Source organism: Caloenas nicobarica, chromosome 24, assembly GCF_036013445.1.
Source record: "Caloenas nicobarica isolate bCalNic1 chromosome 24, bCalNic1.hap1, whole genome shotgun sequence".
In the NCBI taxonomy this organism is placed as follows: Eukaryota; Metazoa; Chordata; class Aves; order Columbiformes; family Columbidae; genus Caloenas; species Caloenas nicobarica.
Genome location: NC_088268.1, coordinates 3,122,581 through 3,143,978, shown reverse-complemented (window position 1 = coordinate 3,143,978; position 21,398 = coordinate 3,122,581). Strand labels below are relative to the sequence as shown.

General features: G+C 40.3%; 1 protein-coding gene across 4 annotated transcripts in view; it reads right to left on the bottom strand.

The window, feature by feature from the left end:
* TANC2 (tetratricopeptide repeat, ankyrin repeat and coiled-coil containing 2) overlaps positions 1-21,398 on the bottom strand; it is a 184,359-nt gene that overhangs the window by 134,405 nt on the left and 28,556 nt on the right. For all 4 annotated transcript variants that reach the window (XM_065651122.1, XM_065651123.1, XM_065651124.1 and 1 more), the window contains one exon: positions 16,191-16,290. In XM_065651122.1, coding sequence (XP_065507194.1) covers positions 16,191-16,257 — 67 coding nt within the window. In that variant the 5' untranslated portion in view covers positions 16,258-16,290. The remainder of the gene's footprint in view (positions 1-16,190; positions 16,291-21,398) is intronic.

The following is a 21,398-nucleotide window of genomic DNA, read 5'->3' as shown; positions in this document are numbered from 1 at the left end:
CTTGGGCAATTAATGAAAATTAAGTCTTTCCAATAGCTACATCTGGTATTTAGGTTAGCTATAACAGTCAAATACGTTACACAACCAAACTCAATCCTTTCTTCTTAATTGACATTGGGCATTACCAGGCCAGTAATTATATTTATTCATCTCCATAAAGGACAGCGGGACACTGACTGGCTGCAGAGCTCAGCCGACAGATTCCTGGTTACTCCAGGTAGTACCAGAGCGAATCAATCCCTGAATCCTTTTCTAGAGCTCCACTTCAGTCTTCAAACAGCAAAAAATACTCCAATGTGAAAGAAAAAAAAGGTTTATTTTAATAGATTTCCATTTACTCTCTCTTGAGTCATACGCAGGAGAACTTAGAAATGCATATTATTATTATTATTATTATTATTTTTAAAACTGAAAAGTTTTTTGTTTGACTTTGGGACTGTGTGTCCCTGACCTCAGAAACTGAGGCTCCCAGAGCCCCGGGACCTCTGAGCTCCAACCTCGAAGCAAAACCAATTCACATCAGCTCACTTCAGGCTTTCTTCTTTGTCATTTCGATCCTTCCGTAACGTGTTTATGAGAAACTGCACAGACGAGCACAGGTACGTGCATGACTCACCTTTTTCCTTTCAGCTTTGGATGAAAAGGAAAACTTTGAACTACTGAAGCTGCGACAAAATGGACTTAAAAGGCACTAAAGCAGACAGAGCTACGGAGTTTCTTGGGCATCTGCCATTTCCTCTCATCTTTTTATGGATCGAGTCAATACGGAAACATGTACCAAAGGTAAATCTATACAGCAGAAAAAAACATAAAGGATTTCACAAAGGCATCGAAGCAATAGAAAGAAAACAGTCTGCAATGCACCCGAGTTACCATCAGCCTCGGGCGAGCGAGCCGCATTCCATCAGAAAGGACTCATCTGTATTCCAAGAAAACTTCTGATTTCAAAGGAAATGTTTTGGTTCCCATGATGTAACTGTGTGTCACCCCACTGACTAATAGCAGGAGTGCAGACAAGTGTGCGTGTTCATTGTAAAGGGTTTAACGGGTGATAATGCACCTTTCAACCTGTTCAGGGGGATAATCCAGGTGTCAGTCCCGCTCCAACACCTGCATAAAACACAGAAGCAGCTTTGGTTTGAAAACATCTCAAAGCTTAAGCTACATTTTGATTAACTCGCAAAACACAAAAACCTTTATACTACCCAGTGTACACGCAAGAGAATCTACACAAATAGCGGCAAAACTATGTGCTCAAACAGCTTTTCCGAATTAAATCACTTTCAGGGAACTTCTTTAAAAGAAGAATAACTGACCACCATATATCATAACTGTGGTATGCACAGACATCTGTGCTGCGAGAAAAGAGCCAGACTTGCCTGCTAGTAGAATATGTGCTTGAATTTTAAGAACTTCAGTATTATAATACCATGGGATGGATCAGGGATTTACTGCTTTTCATGATTTTCATTATTTAGCACCACTGCTGCTCTTAAGTAAAAAGATGGTTGCAAGACTGGAAGCTATTGGGGAAAAAAAAAATCCAACTGACGCAAGCAGGCTCTTGCTGGGAGGCAGATAAAATATGTATAAGTTCTACTGAGTTCATGGATTTATTTTTGTCATTACCAACTCACCGCATTTGTGTTTGGTCTGTTATCAAACACAATCATACATGAAGATTCGCTCTAAAAATTAAGTCTTAGCAAAGATCAGATGAGAGGAAATGGCCTCTAAGTTGCGCCAGGGGAGGTTGAGGTTGGATCTGGGGAACAATTTCTTCCCCAAAGGGCTGTGGGGCATTGGAACAGGCTGCCCAGGGCAGTGCTGGAGTCACCATCCCTGGAGGGGTTGGACAGACGGACATGAGGTTCTCAGGACACGGGGCAGTGCCAGGGCTGGGTTATGGTTGGACTCAATCTTAAAGGTCTTTTCCAACCAAAATCATTCTACAATTCTATGGTCCTCATTACAACCTTTCACTAGCACCCAACTAACACACACATCCTTTGACACTGGTCTCATGAAGTCATAATCATCACAGAAACACAAAATAATGAAGATTTCCATCATAAACCCAGCTCGTCGTGTTCGAGCAGTGGGGGCAAATTGTCCTTCAGGGCACAGGGCAGAGCACCCTGGGTGACACAAACCTGTCACCAGCGCTCAGGGCTCCGTGGGCACCGCCAGGAGAAACTGCGCAAACGGGAAAACCAGCCCAGGTCAGTTAAAGTACCAAACGGGCAGCACGAGGAAATCATCAGCTAAAGGTTAATCTATAACCTGCGCTCTTCAAACCCGCTACGGCCTCGCTCCACAGAACGGGCACCACCGAGTGACATTTCGGCACGTTATAGTGACATTACATGTGCCACACTTTGCATTGTGGAGATGCCCTCCACACGTTGCCGGCTTTACATCGAACAACGAGTGTTAAGAAACTGCTGACCAGAGAGCTGTTCAAGAACTTCCCAACACGATCCCTGAGCTTTTTGTAAGTTTTTTTTTCCTGTTACGAAAGTCTTTGCACTTCTAGGAAAGCAGACATACACATTTTCTCTCCCCCTCAAATCTCAAGTCTTGAAAATAGTGATTATATTCTACATTATTCTGACAGAATCTGAGGAAAAACTTACATACATAATACCTAATATTAGTGTCTTGATATTTATAGTATCTTTATTGGGGTATATCCAGAAACTATTTTTCAATGACATATGCTCAATTTACCCGTACAATGGCACTATTATAAAAGTTGGGTTTTTTGACTTATGTCCTTCTAAATCAGCATCCCCCAGAGAAAATAATCCTTATAATGGTTTTTATGACTTGACCTTAAAGAGTATTTAACATATTGGATTATTTACCTAGCATTCCACTGACACATCCATAGTGGTTTTAAATTAAGTATGAACGTCCTTCTGAGTGGTCTGTTGGAATGTTCCACTGCGTGTTACAAGTCTTTCAAAAGATCTCTACAGTTTTTATTACTTACAAATCAAAAATATCGCCCATATAAAATGCGATTATTGGACTAGCAGAAAGGAGCAAATCAGCTCCTCGGAGTGATAGTAAAGGTACAATCCCTGTTCTGATAGGACGCCTGGAAATATTTCACAGCAAATACTGGAAGTGGACCTCACTGCCTTAAATATCATTTAATTCTCACAAATCAGTGAGAATCACACCCACGAAACCATTTCACCCCGTTACTAACAGCTCTGCTCCTCCTGTAGACTCGCACAGCTCTCCGGAATATTCTGAAATAATGAGCATACCATATTAAAACACTTCAAATTTTAAAATCTTCATATAGTCTGTACTTTTTAGATCAAAAGGGATAAATATCAAAGGCACTGTGAGAACCTCCTCAGTTTACATTACGGGGCCCATTACAGAAATGTTATTATTACCCAAGTCTCAATCAGTCTCCTCGACTTCACGGGGCCATAAATTTTGTGCCCGTAGTTTTGCCCAGAACAAGCTTAAAATAAAAATATTTTACCACAATCCAAGTTTTGAAACACTTAAACACTGAAAGTCTTTAGCCTTAGAGCTACAGCATCCACCTGCCGGTGATAGCTGTGATTCTTTTTCCTCTTTTTCTGCTGCTTCTTTAGGAAATTGTGCACGTGTCTTCAGACCGGGATAAAAACACATTTGTCAGCAAGTTGTGGATAAACACACGTGCAAATATCGTTGTATTTATATACTCAACAAGTGTATTTGCAAAAAAGAGCACTTCAACTGCAGCACTCAATGGATGGCTTTCAAACTAGATTTTTTTTTTTTAAATCTAATTTTAAATCAAATTCAAAGACGGCTCCGGACCAGGGTCTAAAATTAAAGGTGCTGTGAAGTTATGAACCCCAAGCCATCCAGCTCTCAGTACCACAGAAAGCAGCCACATAAATCTCTAGGTAAAGGCTTCTCAAAAGGGAATACAGTTACTTTGGAACAGAGTATTACTTAAAAAAAATTTTAAAAATAAAGAAGCATTTCTTCTGCATACTATATACATGATCTTTTTTGCAAGAGCACCCAGTCTTGGTCAACATGAGTTTAAGAACACAAGTAATATTCTATAACTGCATCGCTGGAACCACATCTAGGATTCATTTCGGAACAGAAAAACTTTTAATTTTCAGCAGTAACTGTAGATTGTTTGTAAATTTACTTAAATTAAGTCCGCTTCCCTTTCTTCCATCCCAATAACAGCTGCCCAACAACCAGTCAAAATCATTGTATTTTGCTTAATTTCTATTCAATAGAAATAAGTTAATTGCAGCCAGCTCTTCAGCTGCAATTTCCCTGCACTAAGACATCCCAGCCAGTTTGTTTGCAGCCTGTATCACCCAGAACCAGCTGTCTCACCCACTTCTCTATCAGCACATCAGATAATTCAGAAAAAGCAGCTCAGAAGCTGCACGTAGCTGATTTTTATCATGGGAAATGCACAGATAGGACCGTTACCTGATTTTTCCAAGTCTCTATTGCTGGATTTCATGGAGCAAGATGATTTCTCTTGAAACTTTTTTTTTTTTTAATTCCTGGAAGATTTGGAGCCATTTCTGTTTGTTTTGCCCGTATAACCCCGATAACACATCTGGTATAACGCGGTCCCGCAGAGCACACCGGGGTTGGGCCACGATACCATTAACAACTAAGATGAAAAATTTCAGGATAGTTTCAGATAAGAAGAAACCGGGAGATTTAACAATCTGAAGGAGATGTCTAACTGAAGCCATTATTATTATTACTAAACTTCATTTTAGTTCTTCAATAAAACCAAACTGCATTGCTGTTACCATTCCCTCAGAGGGAACACAGATCAACTCCTTACTGCTGCACTTGCCCATGGAGATAATTCACCTTCTTTTGTTCCAAATCTCAGTTCTAGAACCAGCAGGAGATGACTAAGGGAAAGCAGATTTCTAACAAAAGGTGGAATATACCTCCCGACCTACTCTTGCTACTACTGGAAGCTATTTTTAGCACCTATAGATCTGCTGCATGATTCTAATTTTAAGCCTAGTAAGCGGCATCTGAAAAATATGATGATTTAGGCATCGAGAGGAAGCAGGGATGACTCTCTTCTTATTGAAAACGCTTAATTGAACCAAGAAATACGCACTATAGAGCATTATTAAATTCAAACACGGGGCTTTCTTCCTGGAGCTGTAGTTTACGCGGCAATAAGTAAGGGGTGGGGAACAGGTATGCAGGATAAAGGAATCAAACAGAACAAACCTCAATGAATAAATAGATGATTATGCTCCGGTAACATAACTTAAAATATTAAAACATGTAATCACCCGTTTATAAATAAAACAAACTCCTTAAATACAATATTATATTAGTCTAAGCACGACACACAACAAATCCTCTTTGAAATGTGTGTATCCGTAACACAAACAGCTCTCTCACTGGTAATAATCCAACATAAGAACAGACCTACCCAAGCTGAATTCTGGTTTTCCTTGTTGTCAATAAGTTTCACAGCAATATTATGACTACCACTGCTTAACGATCTAAATAATACAAAGTTTAAAATATATACATACATAAGTACACCACAATGTACGAAGTCGGGTTTATCTCAGCCCTCACATCTCTGTGTCCTTGGGACCCTCATCACCATCCCCACTTCTTCCCTCAGGCTGCAATGACATAATTTTGTATTTTCTTTGAAAAAGAAAGGCAGTAATAATTTAAAGCCTTGTTATTCACAATGCAAACTAACCAGTGTATTATGCTGATTAATAAAATATGAAGCGTTCATTCCCATGACTTTGCACGTCTCAGTTGAGACTCCCCTGTTAATACACACAAAACCAAATCGACAAACAGAAAAGGTGGAGGAGGAGGAAAGGATGAAGAGCTGGGCAGGGTTTGATTCACTGTAAAAAGGAAAAAAAAAAAACAACAATACCTTATATTTGAGTGGCATAATTAATCATTTAAAAGAGAACTCTTTTCTACCTGCGAATCAACAAGCTGCCCAGCCGCAGCACCTCCCCAGGGACCCGCGATTCCTTCAACAAAAACCGTTTAAAATCAAATCAAATAAAAAATAAAATAAAATATAAATAATCTAAAATAAAACACTAGTAAACCTTGCCATACAAAATCATTTCAGGCAGATTATCACGCATTTCCCTCTTCGCCCTTCCCCTTCACCACCACAATGGTTTAAAACGTCAGCTGGAATTTTTCATGTTTGAGAAGGGAAAAGAAACACTAACTTGTTCAATGTAAAAACGTAAGTAAAACTTTAATCAGTGAAGAGCGCATTTGGTGTGTTCGCGTTGTTGGATTTCCTACGGAGCAAGCCATCTGTTTGGGGGTAAACCCATCGCTGGTTGCAATATGGAAACATTCCAATTAATGAAGTAAAAATAGCAGTTTGGCTTAAGCAGCTTTGGCAATTCATAAACATACTTAAGTCCATCCATTTATCATACACGTTCCTCTCTCATCGAGTTCATCAAGCAGAGCACGAATTGGGGTTTTATTCTGTTTGTTGAGGGAGATGCTAAAAATACTTCAAAAATCCTTCAAAAAGTTGCCTTTTTCTCTTTTCCCCACTCCTCCCGCTGCATTTTTACGGCAATAATTCTCTTTTGGAGCACAGAATGGACATTTCCTGGAACTGTGTACGATAATACATGCATCTCACAAATGTCCCTCCACATGTAAAGGTGCCTGCCTGTCAGATATCCTGAATTAACGGCCCATAGTGCTTATTGTTCATGAAAACACACCCCCAAAAAATGGCCCACAGGGCCAGGGACCACAGAGCAACTGCAGAATTTAAGAACAACTCTTTTCCTGCGCAAGTATGTTTATTTTTATTACTGCAGTGCTTAGAAGTCTGAATTGAAATTAAGGTCCTACTGTGTTGGCAGCTTGTACAAAAACACATTGAGGAAAAAAAAAAAAAACCACAATCCTTGTCATAATAAATTTATTAGCTTAAGTCCTACTCCTACAAGACGCACTGTCAGCATCGCTTCCCGGGGATTTTAGACACAAGGACAAGTGGTTTTTTTTTTCCTGGCATATGCAGGGACACAGACTTCTAGAGACATCATATAAATGAGTATTTGGATTATTTTGGAGCAGGATGAAGATGTGTCTGGAGACACCGCAGGCCAGGCTGGACAGGGCTCTGAGCACCCTGTGCTGGGGACGGTGTCTCTGCCCTCACTCCTCTCCCACCTGCTTCTACATTCTTTGCTGCCTACGTTAGACCTGGACAGCTGGGGAAAAAAAAAAATCAAACATAAATAATTAATACCTAATAATACCTTCCGCCACCCAGTTACAGCCTCATCTTGACTTTTAGCATCACATTTAGAAGCTTAAACGCAAAATTAAATCACGGGACAAGAGGCTTATTTTGCATTCTGAGATTTTACAACAGAACTGGGAATACAGCCTCCATCCCACACAGCAATTCAGATTTCTTCCTTGCACACTATTTTTATAATATTGAAAGGACACTTAGAAGGAACTTCCTTCCCCCTCCTCAAACAAACATTAAAAGCACGACTTGTGCCTCGTAGCATCTGTGCCACACGCTCAAAGCTTCTACTTTATATTCTTTGTATTGTCTACACTATATAAAAAAATTATATATTGGTGCTAATAGATTATTCTCTTGTGGTCTCATCGAAACTATTCCTACAAGCTAATCAGAGAAAAGATACTTAAGTATAAGCCTTTCACAAATCTCCTGATAACAGATTCCAAAAAAAGTGAAAATTTAGTATGAAAAAGTTTGGCAAACGTTCTTCCAAGGTGGCTTTTCACAAGACCCGACTTAATTCCGAGATTAATTCATCTCCCTGACCCACGAGTCCCGGCTCCCACTGCTGTGCCGCACACGTGAACGTCAGACCCCGAGAAAGATCTGCCCAGTTCATCCATCCGTATCGTTTGTTGCTTGGAAAACCTTCCTGAAATTGTGCCAAGCCGCGGGACGGGAAAATTCACAAGCTAATTAGCAAAGGAAATTACCTATGGCTTTCCATGATTGACATTGATTAATTTGAAATCCTTGCAGGGAGAATTTCACTCCAAACAGAAATTACAGTTTCAACATTCAAAAAGAAAATGCAAAGCATGATATTTAGCCTGAACTTTTCTCCATTTTAATTATTTTCCCTGCAAATGAAGATGCTTGTTTGTGCCACATCAAGTTCTGATTACAACAGACATTGTATATTCAACACATTAAGGTAAAACGACAAAATCAACATGCAAGTGTTGAATATTTCTACAACAATTTATTTAGAAACGTTTGATACTTAATAAGCTTCCAGAGTTGCGAATAACACCACTTTTAGTTTCCTTGTATTAAAAACAGAAATGCCTTTTTTCAGATTAGATTATTCATTTCGTTTAAATGGTCCTTTAAGTTAAGGAATCCAAGTTTGTCGCTTACCTAAGAACTGGGGCTGGGCTTGTTCCAGTAGAGAAAGCCAAAGATCAGCCATTAGACATCACTGATTTTACAGATGAAATACTTGAATTCATGTATATCTATATATATATATAAATTCAGATATAAAGCTTTGTTCTTAACTGACTTGTCTGTGTTTTCTAAACTGTTATAGATATGGCAATTATTCCAGTTTCCTCAGTCATCCTGGAAAGGACATTCCAGTTTCCCAACAATTTGGCTTAAATCCCCAAAACTGATTATGATATTTTCGTTTGAAACAAGTGCATGTATTCTTTTAAAATTTGTGTATGAGAAAACTTTTTTCCCTTATTTTTTGAGGAATAGGAGCAGACAAGGTCATCTGACACGGGGAAACGTACCTTTATCTCCTCTGCGCAGCAGCAAGGTGCATTTCAGCCCAGATTTTGCTGTAGGGTTTGTCAGAAAACATCCACTCCCTCTGCTGGTTCAGGGAGAATAACGCAGCTACAGGCAGCTCTTCCATACCCACTAGTGTAACGCCACCAAATTCCAGATGTACCCCAAATCGCACAGAATATACACACTTTATTCTGTCCCCCTTACATATTTGTGTCGCTACAGTCTGACTGTAACACTATACTGATATATTTCTTTCCTTACTCCAAAAATCTGCTAGATTTAATATGAGAATTGATGCTTCTGATTTGCTTGGCACCTGTGAGTTATTGCATTTTGAAGTTCAACGCATTGACTCACGTAGAACACAGTGAGATGATATCGACGAACTTGGGAACTGCTGTGAGCTCTTCAATACGCATTCAAAATACGCAAGTGTTTTACAGAAACGGACGGCTCATTCCTGAGGGTGAGGGATGAGGGATTATCCTCATTTTATATCCACTTTACAAATGGAAATCTGAGGTGCGCAGATTACCGAAATTATTTCTACCAGGTTTTGGTGCTCAACTTCAATCGTTACACAGACAGGATCTGAGAGCGCTGATCGTTTTGCTCCTTCATCCATTCAGCGATTGCTTTCTCTCAGTCTTCTCATGCCAACTTGCTTCTACTTCTGTGCATGGAACAACTAAACCCCCACCAGGAGAAGGTCTGGACGCCGATCCCCCGCTTCTCTGTGAGCACCCAGTGCCACCCACAGCACTATCGGTTATCGCCCAGCGCACAGGGTCGGTCTGTCCCATGAGCAGGACTTTGCAGTTGTCCTTATTGAAGGTTCCTCCAGTTCGCCAAGGTCCTTCAGGCTGGCAGCTTGTCCCCCAACACCTCCAAGACAGTGTCACCCACAAACCTGGTGAGGATGCTCTCCGTTCTTCGTCCAGGCTCTTGCTGAAGATACATTTACCACCGACATCAGTAGCAACCTCTGAGGAATGCTCCTCACAACTGGCCATTAGTTATGACTTTGAACTTTTGATCACTGTTCCTCAAGTGTGATGGTCCATCTAGTGCTCCTCTCAGGCCGCAGTCCACCCATGGAGCCCACGTCCCCTCCAGTTGGCTCCAAGGGTCTCAGACTTGCTGAAGTCAAGGTCAAATGCATCCAGCCACCTCTGCAGAGGCAGGCACAGCATCACTGAAGGCAACCAGGCTGCTCAAGAACAATTTGTATGTGATCAATCCATGCCAGCTTTTCCCAGTGACCTTCTTGTTTTCCATGCCTGGAAATGGCTTTGAACTAGTCTTCGGAATTGTTCGTATGCCTGAGCTGAGGCTTTAAGCAGCATTCAGTGGTTAGTCAACAGGGATTAAAGCAGCTAGATTGCGCAACTGAACAGTTCTGTTCATAAAAATACCTTTTCGACAAAAAAAAGGATCCACAAGAAAATTAAAAATAATTCTTTCACAGAATCATAGAACACCAGGTTGGAAGGGACCACAAGGATCATCTGCTCCAACCTTTCCTGGCACAAGCCTGGTCTAGTCAAGCTGGCCCAGCACCCTGTTCAACCAAATCTTAAAAGTGAGGAGGAATCCACCACTTCCCTGGGGAGATTATTCCAGTGGCCGACTGTTCTCACTGAAAAATTGCCCCCTTGTATCCAATCGGAACCTCCCCAGCAGTAACTTGTCCCCATTGCCCCATTTTCCACGGGACTCCTTGTACAAAGCGAGTCTCCACCTTCTCTGTAGCCGCCTTTAAACACTGGAACCCGGGGATGAGGTCTCTCCTCAGCTTCTTTCCTCAAGGCTGAACAACTTCAGTTCTCTCAGCCTTTCCTCATATTTCTAAAACTCCTTACAGCATTCTCTATGCAGCTCCATTACAGCTGTTGGCAACGGAATACAAAGAACAAAGACACTCCAACGTCATGTTTCCCTCTTCTTCTCCCAAGCCTCCTACCTTCCTTCTCCAGTAAGAACCACGAGCAGCTTCCACAGCCCCAGACATCCCCACCAGCACCTCCTGCTTTCTCGTCTTGCTCATTCCTGAACAAAACCGACGCTTACACAGAACAGGGAATTCCGTCACATCCTGCGCTCCATGGGCAGCATTACATCGAATCCACAAAGGCACATCTGCAGTTTGTGCCGGCGAAGGTGAAGGATTTTGGGGCAGTTTGGGGTGAGAAGAGGCGGTCGATGCCGCAGTGTCAGTGGAGCTGCCCAAGGGCAGAGCTCGGAGGGGAAACGGCACAACCTGCAAACATCACCACTCCCCGACCCCTTTTCATCTCAAAAATCGATTCCCCTGTTTGCAGAACGGACGCCCATATAAAGGACGGCTTTAAAAACGCTTTTTCTTGTCTCTAAAAGAAACTCTGGAGGTTTAAGAGCTCGGAACAACACATGAGGACAGCAGAAGGGGAGACGGTTGCGTAATGGGAGCAGCATTAGAGAGGAGCAGGAGAAATCAGCCCCCGCTATTAGAAGGGACTCCGGTGAATTAATCTCAGCAATCAGATCCGTAGAATCGCTAATGAAGGGGAAGGTTTGAGAAGGATTAAAGCTGATATAGAAGAACTTCAGAATGGGCTCGCTGACCTAGAGATAAACCTTGGATAAAAACCAGCAAGCACGAATACATCTGAACAACAAAATGGGGGTGAGTGGGGAAAAATGAGTGTTTGTAGATGCACTGAGTCTGAAGATTCTTCCATTCACTTTGTCTTTGGGAAGGAAAAAAAGAACAGAAGATTTCAAGCTCTGGTACAGGCTACTTTAATGAAAAAGTAGGAACTCAATAAGAACTGCACCTGTATCAAACCAGTAAATACACCTGAAACACAGGGCCTGCCTTTCAAACAATGTTATGTATTGAAGAGAACAGTATAACTTAAGTGGAAAAACAGGATTTAGAAGTCCCCCAAAATTTAAAGATCAGAAAAACTGTTTGGATGGAATACCCCAAACATGTGGATACATTCAGTACCACAATATGTTCTGTAAGTCTGGTAGGTCTTTTAATATCTCACCCTAATACCTTCTTAAATTAAGTTATCCTCACATCTACAGGGCCCAGCAGCTGGATCGCATCACTCAGCAATTTCTTTCAGAAATCCAAAAAGCATTTGTGACCCTCTAAAACTCTTTCGGAGTAAAAATTATGCTTAGACTTCCAAAAGAGATCAGATAGATAAGAAACTACACGGAGTTCTGCCAAAGCCGTGATGAGACCTTCACAGAAATGCCTTTGATCTTGGAAAGGCAAGAATCAAAAGCGAAGGGCATTTGACAGGGGCTCTTTTAGTCCTGGAATTAAAATATGAAGTGGCAGGTTCCAAAAAGCCCTATAAATACACTGGAAGTTCGAAGTAATTGGCTCTCCTGTGAACCAGGAAAGCAGAAGAGGTTTGAAAAACCCTACACCAAAAATACGATGAATGACAGGCTGGAAAGCTGGAGATAAAAACTGTGTGCATTGTGTGAGCTAAGAATGAGGGAGATACAATTGCTAACTCGGAAGAAATAAGCGGGCCCTTTGGGCTGGTTTCTAGAGGATTACACGCCTCAGATAAATTTAACATGCAAAGAAAAGACAAGAGTACTTTAATCACCTACCTCGGTCTTCGGCAGAAATAAAAGGCACAAAATTCCTGGACTTACACCTTAGAGAGTGAAGAGACATCTAAACCCAAATAAAACGTGCAGCTTTGCAGCTGAATTTTCCCGGGTTCTAAAGGGAATACGAACTCTTACAGGAGTATTAATTTAACGCGACAATGTGAGAAGGAAATAGTGCATGTGCTTGGAAAAGAAACAAGAATAATTATAACAGGTGGAAATATTGGATCCATTATACAGGCTTATTGCACTAACACGATACTGGAATGAATATGTGAGCACATTGATCTGATATAAACTAATTAAACACACACCCAAAGCAATGAGTGTTTAATATAAGCAAACTGCAGATAAATATGAGACAGATCCCTGATAAAACAGATAAAAGCAACAAAGCACCTGATGGTCTCTGGATTCAGAGAACAGAATTGCCCTGGAAAGGCTGAGTTAGGGGGAAGAAGTGGGGAAAAAAATTCCACAGCCAGAAAAAAGAAAACCATGCAGGAAAGCACAGTCGTCTTACACTTTAAAACAAGCATATTCTAAGTAAATTTAGCCCTGGATGCACACTTATGATTCAGAAAACGTACATGTCGGCATATCTCTGTAAATTAATTTAGAATAAGCGAGAAAAAGCTAATATTTGGCTATATTCAGATCACATTTCAGCTTTAAAGCCACTGTTGTCTGGTAGCTTTGTGGAATATCCATTTATGACAGAAAAAAAATACAAGCTAATCAAGATCCTATTGCAGTCATAATGTGTCCTCCAGGCATTACTGTAAAATATCTTGAGTGCCCTTGAGTCACAAGAGAATTTTTGTTAAGACAAGAGATTAAATAATGTGCACAAATGCACACGCCCAGAGTGGTACAAAATCCTATCAGCAGAGTTCTGAAAGTACACACACCAAATGAACCACAGGAGATCACCCAATCTGATGCCGCAGTAGAAGTTCATTTATTTTAATTGGCCTTACTGCGCGTAACTGTACATTCACATGCACGTAATTGGTGTTCTTCCTTTCTAAATATTTTGTGTGCTCCTGAACCACAACACCATAAAGAGCATCAGTGAAAAAAACCCACCCCAGCCGAGTCCAAATAAATTGCAACCACAGTTTTCAGTGAAGTTGCTCAGCAGTTTCGGAAGGAGGAATAATAAGAAAGCGTTTTACTGTTACCACTAGCAGCGTTCTTTTAATCATGAAGAATTATCAAAACCACATCGTAACGTCTAGGGACTGTTAGCTTGACTCCCCTGACCCCATTTGCTCACTACGTGACTGCAAATGGAAAGAATTGGCAAAGAATGGGAACTTCAAAGGCCAGTGCGCTCACTTGGGTTCCCCACGATAAAACCCACTTCTGATTTGGAGTTTGTTCCCAGTTCCGTGTGATGCAGCTTCTGAGGTCACCAAGCAAACCAAGAGCACCAAAACTTTCCTCAGGAAAGCTTCATTTCCAATATCTATTTCACAATTTAAATCACGTTAATGACAGATACAATTAAGAAAAACTGAATACCTAAACTTTTTAAGCACTTGACTAAAAAAATAAAGGGATTAATTAATCCGGATTACCCCCGGTGTCCCACCTATGCCTCACAAAAATAACCCACATAAAGTCTTAACAGGGAAGGCGAGGGTGATGTAGGTGACTCGAAGCTATGCATATACATATTACATTATATTAAAAATATGTAGGCAATTAATTCATCTAGTGTCATGTCATAATTTGATAGACAAACACTTATCTGAAAAACTATTTTTCCAGTGGATGTTTTCCATTTAGACATTGTTAATGTAATAAACCTTATCATCGCCTTTTTTTATTCCCTCTCCTCGCCTGAAGAATATCAAGCAGAACTTCTCAGTAAAGCAACTTATTTCAAAGGTAGAATTGCAATAAATTGTATTAAACATCCAGTATAGTCATTGGGCATTACAGAAAACCTCCTCTATTAAATGCTGTCATATTGTTCTTCAAGAAGCCCCACCTCTTTTGCTCCAAGACAGAAGTACAGCCATACCAAGTCTGGTTATTTCAGAACTGACATTTTTCATTCACAAATTAAGAAACAGCTATTTGCAAAGCTCTGCACACACCAGATCCTTAATATTGCTTTGGGAGAGAAGCCAAAAGGAATACAGGGAACGGTAACAGAACATCTGACAAAGATATTGCTTTGTAGAGAAACCACAATTTAAGATGATTTGTCTAGGTACAGTTTTCCAAAGGTTCTGAGTATCGCCAGAGGACTTGTACTTTCCTGGGCTTTAAATTGTAAATGTGATTGTTTGCAGAGCTATAAAATGACGAGAGGACAGAGCCATCTGCTCAAGTGTCTGCCCAAAACCTACGTGTCTCTTTATGCAGGTCCCTCCCTCCGATTAACCACTCCTGCAACAAAAGGCTGAAGAGATCATAAGGAAGAAAAAAATCTCCCTCGTAAAAGCCAGGAATGACAACCAGGACCTCAGGCCGGAACTGCTAAGGGCATCTTGCAAAATAGACACTTTTCCTACTACATGAGCTACACGCTAATTATAATAACGCAAGGAAGTCACCACCGTGATGCGCTGCTTCAGCTGTTCGTGACAATGATCTGCACCAACCACCGCAAACCGCGACTCTCAGCAGAAACCCGACTAACAGATTTTTGACATCTAAGGACCAAAGCGAGGTCGGTGATGCCACGAGGCAACCTCAGGTCGCAGCAAAGCCCTCCTGCCGAAAACACAACTCCCCTTTCGCTAATAATACTCGGGGTACTAAGATACTAAAAGGGTATTTGGGAGCAAGTTCTGGAGCCTTGAGAAATACATATTAACTTGTTTAAACCAAGGGGAAACAGCCCGTTTTTTCTGTTGCGTTTATCAGCGTTGTATCTCTGCAGCTTCACGGGTGGTTTCCCATGGAATACATACGTGTGCTATTTACACAGACGCACAAACACTCTGTCCCAAAATATTCAAAATGTGCTGCCAGATGGCTTTAAAAAGAAAAACGAAAGATCTAATTAACAGCTTCTACACTACCAGCACTCCATTTTTGGAAATAAATACAAAAGTTAAATTAAAATGTTTTTAAAGCATATCGATATTTGTGTCGTGTTGCTTCACAATTTCAATCTCTCCAAACCCCCATCACGGATCACGCAGGCCAAGCCACAGGAACCAGAACTGACTGTAAACTCCTTTCCTGGTATGACGGAAAAAGGAAATTAACAGAAATGGTGACTAAATTTGGGCAATTTCTCCTTAATTCATCTCTTCCCATTCCTTTCTCTCCCTGGTTAAAAACAGAAATAAATTTGCTACTGCGATCACAAGTATTGTCTGTGATGAAGATTTCGCTGCCACAAGTTATCACAGTCATTTTCAAAATTTAAAAAAGTATTTTCTTAATTGCCACAACTGAAACGTGAACCTTGATGTTCGTTTTCTATAGGATTACGTTTTACTATTATTTGTTTTTCCTTACATCTTATCTCCCCGATAAAAACAGACCATGGTTTACATACATTTTTAAATAAATATACATATATTTTCCAATATTAAATCATAGCACAACATGAAAACTACCTATGCTGATGTTTTGAATCTACGAGATCAGCTGAGTACATCTACTCATTAAAAAGAAGAAAGACGCGGTAAGACCAAAACACACATTAAAGGAATCCCTTCAAAAACCGTAAATAAAACACATGCATGAGGAGCTGACGTTTACTTACCACTGGACCTGTTTTTGCGGTTTGACTTCCCTCCCATAAGCAGCATCTTGAGACTGTTCCGAAACATGGTGATGCTGTTCCACTCGGCGTATCCCAAAAACTGCGTAATGCAAAACAACAACGGATGGAAAAAAAATCAACGCTCTGATTTAGTCAGTAGAAGAACATTACAGAGAGACAGGAAGAAAGTGCTAAAAGCAAGATAAATGCTTAGAATGATGAAAAACTCTTTTGCCAATACGTTTTCTAAGAACAGAAATCGAGATCTACATAAAACCTACTGTTGTGTTTGCTTTCATTATGCCAGGACAGTGCAATTTCAGCGCTTCTAGCACGACCTACCTATTTTGTCAAACAATTTATCCAAATTATTATCACACCAAACTGGGAAAGACTCAGCATTTAGCAGACTCTGTTTCCATTTCCCAAAGCCAAAGAGTCGCTACCCTTTGTGTTGCTCAAAAAAAAGGTGGATTTTGCTGACAACAACCTACAGACCACAGAAGTTTTGTCTTAAGCTCCTGGGCTGGTTGACTGTCAAATTCTTCTGCGAGTTGAATAAACTGTTAGGAAAGCCACTCAACCTCAAGGTTAACTGATGCAAAAAAGCACAGAGAAACATTATCCATATATTTTTCTTCATTCTATACATCTCAGGAAAAAAAAAACGAAGTTGTCTCTGTGCTGCTGGAGATAAAAGAACGAGCTGCTGGGTTCACCAGCCACACTGACAGCTTGTTCTGGGGAACATCCTCTTATTAAAGCAGGTGAACCATCAAAACAGCACCAACCAAAGCAGCTCCTCACTAGACCAAAAGAAAAGAGTCTTTGATCAGGACATATAAACAACCACAAACTTCCTTCTATTGTACACATAATATTCCATAGTTACAAGGTAATGCATTCATCTTATAGAAATATATCGTGAATTTTTTTTCCTGCGATAACAGTAGGTTCTTCCTGGAGGATGCTCAGTAAATGTGATCTTGACTTTCTTCACATTTATCTAATATTTTCAAGTATATTAATGTGATAAAACCCACTTCAAAGAGCTTTATATGTATACTTAAAGCCAAAATCCTTCTAATATGACTTACTCAGTGAGAGATACTAACATTGCAAGGCAGCAAATTAAGAGTAGCCAGGTTACAACCAGGAGTAAACGTGCACAGATGACCTTCACTTCAGCCTTTCCTAACTTCCAGAAGCTCCCACTCACTTATCACATTGCACAAGCAGATGTGGGGTAGGTTTGTCTGCATGTATGCCTGAATATTGAACAGAAAATAAAGCACTGGCATTTCCTTTGCATTTATGAATCTCTTGAATATCATCTGGCATCTTTCTGTGGCCTTGGATAGTGACGTGAAAACACGAGTTAATGTTTAGGTTTATTCCCAGGGCTCCCAAACGAAGCTCAGGCCCCTCTTCGAAGCATCCTACTGTTACACGGCTACAAAAAACCAAATCCCATCTGAGCACAAACACTATTGTCTTAAATTTGAATCCTGTTTATTTAGTTTCTTTACATGGCTGTTATGTTCCAGTTCACAGCATAGAAAGAAAACTTCTGGGTTTACATTTCCTTCCTCTCTCACAATCTGTTATTAATAAATTCCACATACAACAGTCTCTGCAACATCAGGAGGAGAAAATATGAAGTAGACATTAAATGTAAAGAGGAGAAAACCAAACTCAAAGCGTTATTTATTTTGGAACATGATAATATTATAATCCCTCCAACATCCCACTAATCCCAATATACTTATCTGGGCTTTGAGTAAGACAACAAGGCTGCAGTAAACACCTCCTGCCACTATTAGAACTGCTTGAGTCTGAATGTGACTTGTCTTCTCCTCCTCCACAATATTGAGCACTATGCTGGTAACATAATATGTACATTTGACCGATCCATTTATTATTTTTTTTTTAGAAAAAGCAGGCTCAAGTGGTTCTTACATTAAGCCAAGTGTCACAGCCACAACGAACTTAATTTTTTCCTTAAAGTTTATGTAAGGAAGAAAAACGTAACCATCACCTAGCAACACCTTCCCAAGACAGGCAAAACAAGAAGAGGCAGTTTCCTTGTGCTCTGTGATGGTAATACGGAAAAATAAGCAGGGATTAATAATGATTCACACTAACGTGTCGTGCTTGAAGAACAGCTGTGTCTCACCAAGCAAACCACTGGTGGATGTGCAGCCGTGGAGGATGGAGCAAAGGGAGGATTTCTTTATTTATCAGCAGATAACGCAGCCCCCGGAGCGCCTCTCCCCACCCCAAACGTACCCGCACCAACCGCCCCGGAGTAGCGACCGTAGGGCCAGACGGCGGAATAACCTGTGCAAAGCGTTTAGGTAAAAACAGGGTAAATAAATCACAGCCTTGCAGCATTTGGTGGGACTAGGGCAGAGAAAGATCCCACTAAAACCCCACTAAAGCGTAGGGTGTTTTCTTTTTCTTGTTTGTTTCTTTTAAAAACCAGCTCTCCAGGTATTCAGTTTGAGTTCCATCTTGGTCTGGAAGGACAATTAATCTTTATAATGGCATTTTCCTCAAATCAAACTCTCACGGTAGTAGCGGACAGCCCAAAGCTTCAAAGTTCCAACGGATTAAGAAGGAGGTTCAGGACTATCCCTGAGTGGTGCTTTGAGGTGTAACCCAATTAAACCTAATTATGCTGACGAAGCCGACTGGCTTGAGCCAGAGCGGTGCCCAAGGTGAGGACGGCAGGTTGGTAACGATGGTTTTACCTCCGGCCTTCACGTGGCAAACGGTGCCCAAAATCACCCCGCTGCCACCGGGACCCAACAGGAGATGGCAAGGAAAGCCTTTTAGGCACAGAACTAATTTAGTATCAACTCATGATGTAGCTTCTCATTGTGTCTTCCAGACCATCTTGTAGTACTCTAAGTAAAATTTAAATTTATTATTTAAATTTATGTCCTGGTTAAAGTTCTTACAACATATATTAGCAGAATCACCAGGTCACCAAAATCAACTGTTTTTCTTTTGTGTGCACAACCACATTATTTTGTGACTTTGAGCAAACGTGGTCACAGCTTTTCCTCTGGTTAGCTCGTAGCAAGCCAGAAATAACATCTAAGCACTCTAAATTAAAAATTCTGTTGGTCATCTTAGTTGATGGAATTAGAAGGATTAAATAGCAAATGGTATTACAGTATTAGGATCGGGCATTTTTTTCATGCCCCCAACGAAGTCCTCAATACATCATCTTACATTATCCCAGTGTCGTGGCATATTCCATCATCAAATCAGGGAACCAAGAGCGAATACACTTTATTGATCATTTAGCTTGTCACTTTACCAAATCTAATGAAAATATTATATGAGTCTCCAAATGGTAGCAGCAGGTAAATAAGAAGGTAAATATTTCTGTGAACTCTTGTGGCATCAATGGCACTTCACAAAAGTAGCGTTTTATTTTTAAAAAACAGTTCAAGAATCTTCCCTTTTACATGTAGACTTACATATAGACTCAGCCACATGTTGGTTTATGTTCTAACAAAGCTGGATTTCCATGAAATACACAAACAAAACCAGCTTCTGGAGCATGAGAAAGCAGGAGCACAAATACAATGAGGAAAAAAAACCCTAAAACACACCATCACACACACAAAAAACCCCAAACCACAAAGGCAAAGGAGACAGACCAAACGCTGCAAACTGCAACTTCACACCAAATGGTTGAACAAGTCTGCAGAACGTCATTAAATCCTCCTGGGTGACTACAACCAGTTTCTTTGCTGGTGGTTTGGGGGGTTTCTGGTGTTTTGTTTTTCATTGGTTCTGGCTTTAGTTTTAAGACAGAGTTTGTAGACAGGCTACAAAAACTACTTCACATTTTGGGTGGCTGCCCGTTATTAGAGCCCACAGAAAGCTTTTTTGCTTCTTTTTAGAGATTTCCTAGGGAAAGATACTGTCTGCAGACACGGAACTTAGAAAGCAAAGTAAATTATTTTTGCCCCATATACCAGCACTAAAACAGCTGGATCCCAGTATTTTCCTCTTCTGTGATCCCCTCACTAAAAATATAATTTTTTTTATATAAAGCTGATTAGTAAAGCTAAGCTCTCTTTCCAAAAATGCTTGATGTCTAATGAGACGTACAAACATTGCTTGGCCACTGCTCTCAAGTTTTGTGCAAGTTCGCATTAGAAGTTATTAAATATATACTTTTCAGAGCAGAACTCTGTTTTTTCCAATAATAAAAAGCAGAAAAGGATAACTTGATAAAAAAATGGACCCGATGATCCTTGTGGGTCCAACTCAGAACATGCTTTCCCTTAATTCTCAACAGGAATGACAGAAAGCAGGTTTTTAAAAAGGGTAATTCCTTAAGTGTTTTTCAGAAAAAGAAAGTCCTCTGACAGAAAATACACACTCGACGATGCAAAATATGAGCAACAAGGTTTTCTGTTAAAATATTACATTTTTGAAGTTCCTCGTGGCACCAGATTAGCTCTTTTCACGAGGGAAGCTGAACTCACTACATTAGAAATTAAGAAGTGAATATAATAAGTAGCATCTATTAAAGGTATCTCTCTTGAATACTAGTTTTCAGGATTTTGCAAGATGTAAAGACTAAATTAACATTTTGTGAACAACAAAAAAAAATCTAACCTTTCACAAATTAGTGAACTGTTTCCAACTTCAGGAAGGAATAGATAACAAGGGCTTTTTTAAAATAAGTGACAGAATTGTAAAGTTAATTATCACAAGATAAAAGAAACTGAAAAATGAAAGGAAGACACGCAACACAAACCGAGTTCGGCTTTCAAGCATTTACTCCGTGTATAACATACAACGTACACAACAATCTGTTCCACATTTGCTTGTAACAGCTGCTAGACTGAAACTTCCCATGCTCCGCAAATAAATTATTCAAAGTTTAACCTACACTCTTATTTTAAATTGCCTTGAAATTCAAGAGGAAGTTTTGAGAGACAACCTCATGACAGGGATTAGGAGCCCAGAAAAGCACATTTAAGAAATGCTCCGACATTCACAGAAACCCAGAAGCCGCACATTGTAACTGGGAATTGTCACAAACTCCATGAACTTCGCGACGATCAAATGCATTAAACTCTGACTCAGAAGAGGAGCGTGAATAACTGATTAAAACAACTCTGAAGTCAAAGGAATCGTATAAGGAATCGTATATTTATAAGCTTGGTTCATGCACAT